Genomic DNA, 8,402 nt, shown 5'->3' on the forward strand with positions numbered 1-8,402 from the left:
AGCCACCCGTCACTGCCTCGAGGGTACGGTATTAAAGCGGGCCAACGAGAGTAAAACTTCAAAAGAGTAACTACGATAAGACTGAAGAAATGATAAGGCTTTCATTTGGATTGAAATAAAAAAAGGTTTTTATTTTTAAAATTTATTAAGTCGAACAGTGTTAAGAAAATACACACATTAGTGTATTATCGCCTATAATATGTGTAAGTTTATAAAGTTAAATACTTGGCCTATTCAATTAATATGTAGACTGACGTCATGAAACAAAATGTACCATATTTAGAAGGAAATTTATCTGGGTCCACTTCAAAGTATTCGCCTTTCCGACGCTCACACTTATCCTAACGGTGTTTCCACTTTTGCAAACAGTCCTGGAAAACTTGTTTTGTATTATCCTTCAGCTTTTTCGTCGCATTCGGCTCAATCTCGGCAATCGTATCAAATTTTCTTCCTTCCAAAACTGTCCAATTTGGGGGTTAAGAAGTCAGAACGCTCGATCGCTGTTCTTCCCCACCCACCCTACTCGCCCGAACTCGCTCCTTCCGACTTTTTGTCGTTCCCCAAACTCGAAAGACCTTCGGAAGGAAGAAGACTTGAAGCGATTCCCGAAATGAAGACAAATGCGACGAAGGAGCTCGAGGACATCACAAAAAAGGCGTTCCAGGACTGTTTTTACGTCTTTGGAACCTTACACATTATGAACCTTACAATACGCATATTGCATTTATACATACATACGCTGTGTTATAAATATTAATGAAAAGTAATTAAAATAGAAAAAAGTAATATTTTAAATTTATAATTAATTGCGTAATGCTTTAGGATAAGCGTCTAATTTAGTATCAAAAATAGTCGTCTTTACTCTCATGGCTTCATCAAAAGCATCCAACAGTTTGCCTGCCGGCTTCCTGATCCAGGAAAGGTAGTGTTCTGAAATGAAGAAAGTAAATTAGTTAAGAATTGCATCCGGATGGCGTATTTCCTCGTATGATTTACCACTTGGATTGTTGATCACAGATTTAAGTGTACTTTTTGTGTGTACAATTTGCATTTGATTGTACTTCTAGACAGTATAATGAGATTTAAGCTGCGATTGTTTAAATTCAGAAATAGAAGCGAGCGATTTTGATTACCTTCCAAGAAAATACACATACGCCTGGAGTCGGCCCAAGCGTACGTGGCCTCCTGGAAGAAGAGGACAACGTGGTGGCGCTTGGAGGGCCGCCTTCCCAGCGCGGCCGGCTTGAGCTCCACCGGCAGCAATAAGGCTGGCCACCACTTCCAGTGCGCCACCTTACACCACACGAGCCCCCCGAATGGTATCATGCCGCCTTCATCGCATTGTTGACAGGGAAAATCTGCACACATTGTCAATTTCATCAGTTCGTAAGATCGTTTTTCGTAAGAGCGGCTACTTAATGGTGAATGAAAATTGGACTATGGATTACTCCTGTTGGCCCGTTGGTCGACGTCTCACTAGAGGTTATACTTGTCCATTCACTACTATGTATTGTCAGCCACTGACTGAATTTCACCCACGTTCAAATGAAGTAAAATATATATATGTGTGTGTGTGTATGCGTAAATATATTCTTGAAAGTTCTATATATAGATTTGAACCAATTCAGAAACATATAGAACTTCCAAGAATTTGAGTAGTGTGGTTGTCAATAATGGGTAGAATTAGTGAATGTTACACGTGTGTAAAGGGATCGAAATGCCCAGACTTCCATATTCTTCATCTTTGATGAGATGTCAAAAAATAAAATGAAAATTAACTCCTATTAGGAGGTAATCCAGATTTGTGTACAAGTATTTGGGACACTTATAATAGGTTATACTTACTGCCTTTGCAATCCTCATGGTACGATGCTGGACAGATAGGGCACGGAATTAAGTCTTTCTGCCGTCCGCAGTGTAGGCACCAGGGTACGTTCATATGCTTCCATACCTTCTGTAACAAAAAATTAAAACTACAGTCCAACTCGGTTATTACGAGCACGGATGTAACGAAGAAACATTCATTGACATTTTAATTTTTGATTTTCTCCATACATTTATTCACGGATATAATGAACTACTTCTCGGGTGTAGCGAGCAAAAATATCACCAAAAAAATCTTGAAACCGTCAATGTGTCGAAATGGTAATCGTTGAGATACTGAGTACCTAGTTGGTGTTTGGCCGACAGTGTTGAAAAAGTATCCCCGCGTATATGGTTCAAATTGCAAATACAACACCCAACCTTTTTGTAGTCATTCATTGCAATAAACAACTCATTTTTTAGATTTTTATGATAGTTTCCATATTTTGTACGTTCTTTGTTTAATTATAATTATTGAATAAAAAATCAAACACTGATTTTAAGAGTCTACTAAATTATATTTTATTATTAAAATACAAAAAAAAATATTGTGGCAATCCTATCGCCTTGTTATGGCATTTTCAAAATAATGTTTATCTCTTATTTTCATTTTCACTTCAGCCCATAGGCATTCGTTACATTTCGACACGAACTACGTGTAAATTGTAAAACTGAAAAATTGCGAAAACGGCGCTGCATAAATTGGCCATTATTATTATTATAACGACTTTCCCAAGTCCGTGCACATGAAAGATCCTACCTTCCGCCATCTCAAGATGGCGGCTCTTTCGAATTAGTCAAATTGAAAATACTCAGGTGCGATTTTATGGACAAAAAAATGAAAAATGCATCACTTACCTTCGACACACCTACGTCGTTTCCCGTATACACTATTTCTTCGCGAATTCTTTCTGCAAAGCTTCTCTTCCGCATGGCATGAATTTTTCGCATGCTTTCAGTGAAGAGAGCACACTTTGCGGTGCAGTTTTCTCCTTCCTCGTGGTCGACACACACGCAGAATACATCGATTCCTTCAGGTTCCATCTTAAATGAATACAATGAATACAAAGTAGAATCATCAGTTCTGAAAACCATTTTAACCTGCTCTCATTCGGAAAAAGGGCAACTTATTAAACGGAATTATGCGCCAATCCACAACTTGTAGCGAGTCTGTAGTTCACAGTTCACGCGCTCGTGTCTACCAAAAATTAATATTAGAAAAGTTCTTTACCTTTTTCAATGTTTTCCGATCAGAAACACGACTATCACAACTCACAATTCGACGCTCCCGATTCCAACTGGTTTTCAAATTCCAACCGCCGAGTTTATGTTACCGGGGTTGCCAGATGTAATTAATATAAAAGTCGAAAAAAAAACCCACCTACGCAATTATATATCAATTAGTGTTGGTGAAATTCCAAAACGTAATTTCGGTTTAATCAGTGAACACATTTAGGTTAATGGATGAAAATATCGGATTTTTGTACCGGGTATATTAAATCCTTGATTCGGACCTGATTTTCTAAATTCAATTCATTTGAATTTATACGCATAGAAATTGAACGTTTTTCAGGCAAACCCTAAAAAAATGTTTCAATTTTTATGAATAAGTGGTCCTAAGGACCCAACTAGTGTTTGACCTGAAAAGTCACAATTTCTCGGGTGTCTCTATAATGTGGCACTCGTAATGTTTTTTTTTAATTTTATTTTTAATTTTGACAAAACGCTTATCGCACTAAATTATCTACGAAATACATATTTATTAAATTTTCCCAAGATATCTTTCTTCTTCTTCTTCTTCTTTACGAGCCCTCTGACCTCCACTGCTGGATGTAGGCCTCTCCCCCCTCTTTCCATTTACTCCGGTCGATTGCTGCTTGCAGCCAGTTTTTAACCCCCACAGCGATAGCATCGTCAGACCATCTCCTTTGAGGTCTTCCAACACCTCTTTTCCTCTCCCAAGGTCTCCATCGTAGAATTCTCGGGGTCCATCTTGTGGGGTCCTGTCTCGCTACATGTCCTGCCCGCTGCCATTTGAGTTTTGCCACGCGATCCATGTATTCATTTTTAATTCTATCCCCCAGGATAAAACCAAGCATGATCTTTCCATGGATCACTGCGTGCACTCGAGCTTCTGCGTTCACTGGGAGTATGCAGGATTCATAATTTTTTCTTTGAAACAGGTCTGAATCTTTTCTCTCGATAAGATATAGTCAATCAGTTCTAGGGTCCGAAGAAATACTTTTTCACACACAAAAATAAAAATTAAAACATTTTTTTTAGGGTGCGTCCTCGAAAATGTTTAATTAATCTTTGTATTTCTATGCCGATAAATTAAAATATATCGAGTATTGAAAGTCAGGTTCGAATCGAGGATTTAATGTGCCCGGTACAAAAATCCGCTATTTTAATTAAAAAACATACAATGTGTTCACCAATTAAAATTACGTTTCATTTTAGATTTTAGCCAATATAATATTTTTAATTAGGTAGGTAGGTTTTTTTCGACGGTTTTTATATATACATATTAATAAAAAAACTGGCAACCCCGTTGAGCTAGTTGGCAGAAATTTGAAAATTCGTCGGATTGGAAGCGTTGAAATTGCAATTTGTTTCTGATCAGCAAGCCGCAGAAGGTATTAGTGTACTTTTATAATATTAACTTTTTGTTTGAATGGACGTGAGCTTGTGAACTGTGTTAATTACAGATAATGAAGACACTTGCCATAAGTTGTGGATTGGCGCACGATTCCGTTTCATAATGAGCCCGTTCTTTCGAATGAGAACAAGTTGAAAATGTTTTCACAACATAATTCTAATTTCTTTTGTTTACGCAGATAATTCTAGGTTGATCCTGATTTAGACGGAATCTCAAGGAAATGATGTTCAATGCATTTATCTGGACCACAACGCGGTGCATAATTCTCAACTCTGGAGAAGAGGAATATAAAATGGCGGAATAAATTGCAGAAAAAAAAATGCTCGAAGAAATAATGTACACTGGATATGACGCGGCAATTTCGAAGCTCGGTGATGCATTTTTTTTACTATTTCGCTCATAAAATCTCAAAGAACTCTTTTCAATAATGTTTATTTTAGTTTAAACTGTAACTTTAGATGGCGTCTCTGGGATAATATCCGTTATCGATAATGGCCAATTTATACGGCGCCGTTTTCGTGCGAACTCTCGTCGAGGGTGTGCTTAATAATTTAAATTGTGCCGAAATGAAATCAATGTCCATGAGTGGAATTGATAATGTAGATCGAGTCTGGTACTAGGGATGAGAGATCCAGAAAAGGTGATTTTCGACACTCGGCAGAATTCTAGATTTTGTTACAGTTTTATTTTTTTGTTACAGAAGTTATGACACATGTGTCCTGGTGCCTCGAGTGCGGACAGCAGAATGATTTAATTGTTCCGGGTCCTACCATGAGGACTGCCCTCGCACAATCGGTAAATATAACACTATTATAAGTTATTTTGCATATTGAAATCATCGAATACTTTGTGGTATGGTATGGTAATAAAACACTCTCCTTATCGTCCATCGTTTACTTTATGTAATACCACTACCTTTTCGGAAAATCATTCCATCGTCGGGTCAATGAAATGAAGTTATTACAGTATGTTATTTCGCTCACTCCTTTCAAGAATGTCAAAAATCAATAAACTTTATCTTTCGGGAGATCGTTTTTAAAGTTTAAAAAATGATAAAATGTATTAAAAATAAATACCAAGTCACTTATTGAATTTTTTACTATGCCACAGATCTTTGTAGGTAAAACCTAAAGGTTTTTTTTCTATTTATGAAATATTTAGAATGATAAATGAAATGAAATGAAAAAATATTTAAACATTAACTTTTGATTTATGACGTTTTTGTTCAAAGTATGTCAAAATATGTCATTATTATCACTAAAACAAATAGAATTTGTAAGTTGCTGAAATTGAAGTATCTCGAGTTTATTTCATTCCAAATAGGCAGTTATACCGAGAAAAATAATCTTGGAGTTCAAATAAAAAATATGAGTTTGGGAATTTTTCGGTTTTAAGGATACTGGCAATTCAATTTGATTTTCTCAAAAAATTCTTAAAAATTCATGGTAACAAATACATTCTCGTAGATACAAAATACAATATACAATAAATAATAACATTAAAGTTTAAAAAAAAGGTACTGTATAATACAGTTTTTTGATAACACTAAAGGCACAGTCCCTTTTTTAATTTAAAGACTTTCATAAAAAGTTTTGTAATATAGTATTATTTTTTTCAATAAGTCGCATTCTTTTTAGCGTCAGAAATCTTAGGCTTTTGGACGAAGGCAGGTTTTAGCGGTATATTTTTACATGGCTTAGGTTTTCTTATAATGGTGGCCTCCATAAATTCTGTTTCCCCATAAGATTCCCAATTATAAAATAACAAACTAGGGAAATCTCTTTAAATTCGCATTACTTAAATCTGTTTAAATTGAACAGGTTCATTTTGCTTGTTTTTGAGGACCCGGAGATGCCAATATCAGCAGCCAATATTTTTGAATAAAAAAAGTCTTCAAATAAAAATTCATTTACAGAAAATGGTGTTGTTCTTTTTGCTGTTCTAATTAATGAAATAAGACCTTCTGGCGTATAAATTGACCCACTTTTGAGTGCTTGTTTTATTTTTCTCTCAGTTAAAGAGTGACCGGAGTCTTCTTCGTTCTGGGTATGGCCTTTTATCAAAAATTGATGTGTGATTGAATCGATATTGTATTTGCGAGCAGCAAAAATGTATGCAGCTAACATAAATTGGTTCTTTTGCTGTCCACTGCAATTATCAGAATAGAATCAATCACAAAATATATTAAAGACATTAACAAACTTCATTTACTGCATATTTAGTACATGTACATTTTGTTTTACCTTTACTGTCGGATGTATTTCTACATAAAGAATCTTTTAGTGCTCATTTTATCAACATTTTTCCCTCGAGAAGTCAAAGGACAAGCTCAGTGGGTCAGTTAACTGACTTATGAGGGTCTTGAAAAGAACAATTAATAATTTCTTCCGAATGCAAAAACACACTTTCAGTCCTGTAGCGGGTAAATATTAAGTTAAAAATATGCCGCTTTTGCTGGGATATAGCACATTTTCTAGGCATTCCGACAACAGGCACACTGAAAATTGAAGAATTTTGATTTATGACGTTCTTGAAAGGAGTGAGCTATTTGTATTTAAAAAGTGTTATTACACAAAGTAAACAATGGATGATGAGAGTGTTACTATCGTAGGTGTCCATACCCTGTCGACAATGCAGTGTAGGCTGCCTGATACCCTCCGGGAGCGTAGCGCGAGACAAGATGGCATACTGCGAGTGGCGGCCAGCCCGCTTAGTGCCCCTGGAGCTCGAGCCGGCCGTGCTGAGAGTGCTTTTCTTCCAAGAGGCGACGTACTCTCGAGCTGACCCGAGGCACGTGTGCATGTTCTAGCAAGGTAATAAAAATCGCTCGGTTCCATTTCTTCATTTAAATGATCACAGGCGAATCTCATTATACCGTCTAGAAGTAGAATCGAATAAAATCATACTAGAAAATATGCAACCCGGATGCTATTCATTACTTATTATGTACTTTCTTCATTTCAGAGCATTACCTCTCCTCGTTAAGGATCACGGTAAGCCCCCTGTCGGATGAAGTCGATCAAGCCAGGGGGCTAGAGAGGAAGACTGAAGACTAAAATACAACGCTGTTAATTTTAAGTAAAAAGTACTCGATTCCATTTTTTCATTTTCGGTATTTCTTCATCGTGGAAATTCGTAAAGAGTAACTCGAGCATATTGTCTCCAGCATGTGGGGATCTATCTATACGTGACTGAACATGCCAATCTTGGACTTGATGATTCGAGGACACGCTGCGCACTCCGTGTCCTCGTAATTTCTGTTGTGCCGGTTCTCACCGGCACAAACAAAACAGCTTTAGGCAGGCACGCGTATCCGTGCGAATGACGTGCCCCGCAGAAGATTACAGAAAAATTTTTTATGCTTATATTACGATTTACAATTTCATATGCATTAAATTAATTTACGGCTACATGGCGGCTTGACGCCGGGAACAGTCGGACTTCTGAATCTTTTCGTCGATTTCCTTTGCACTTTTCACAATTATAATACTTTTGTTTACGATTCGTAAGAAAAATTAAGTTCATCGAAAATCGGATTTTTTTTCTCAGCAGTCCATTCGACATCGACAATTTTAACGTTGGACTTTGGAAATTTTTAGTCAATTTCAATTTCCTTCACACTTTTCTCTAATAACTGACTAACTAACCATCGCGCCGCTTTCCGCAGAGGAAGGCAGGGAAAATAGAACGCAACACCACTCTGTCTTTGCAAACATTATTCGCCTCTTCCACGTTCATGCATCTCCTCATACATACCCGCCTATTATTTCGACTACTAACCTGACCGCATTCAAGTATTTAGCATACCTTATCTTACTCTGCTCCTCTTTCCGACTACATTCACCTTATTAATTTGTTTTACCGTTCTTCCCTCGCTCAT

At 36.8% G+C, this 8,402-nt stretch overlaps 1 protein-coding gene across 1 annotated transcript; it reads right to left on the reverse strand.

Annotated features, from left to right (window-relative positions):
* Window positions 1–115: 115 nt before the first annotated feature.
* On the reverse strand, window positions 116–2,847 carry LOC148309387 (nuclear receptor binding SET domain protein-like). Its single transcript, XM_088260200.1, has 4 exons — window positions 2,722–2,847; window positions 1,846–1,954; window positions 1,134–1,358; window positions 116–930 (listed from the first exon to the last, which is right to left on the reverse strand). Exons 1-4 carry the CDS (start codon window positions 2,812–2,814, stop codon window positions 803–805), a joined length of 555 nt encoding a protein of 184 aa, XP_088116326.1. The 5' UTR covers window positions 2,815–2,847; the 3' UTR covers window positions 116–802.
* Window positions 2,848–8,402: the final 5,555 nt, after the last annotated feature.

Source organism: Brachycentrus maculatus, unplaced genomic scaffold (assembly GCF_059751285.1).
Source record: "Brachycentrus maculatus isolate JH-2025_06_01 unplaced genomic scaffold, ASM5975128v1 h1tg000126l, whole genome shotgun sequence".
Taxonomy (NCBI): Eukaryota; Metazoa; Arthropoda; class Insecta; order Trichoptera; family Brachycentridae; genus Brachycentrus; species Brachycentrus maculatus.

What these genes read in the sequence shown, in the direction of transcription:
- LOC148309387 (XM_088260200.1), bottom strand. Translation starts at nt 2,814, where the DNA reads ATGCGAAAAATTCATGCCATGCGGAAGAGAAGCTTTGCAGAAAGAATT. An exon ending in ACGACGTAGGTGTGTCGAAG is followed by an intron (nt 1,955 to 2,721) that starts GTAAGTGATGCA and finishes TTTTTGTTACAG; the next exon opens with AAGGTATGGAAGCATATGAA. An exon ending in CCATGAGGATTGCAAAGGCA is followed by an intron (nt 1,359 to 1,845) that starts GTAAGTATAACC and finishes CAATGTGTGCAG; the next exon opens with ATTTTCCCTGTCAACAATGC.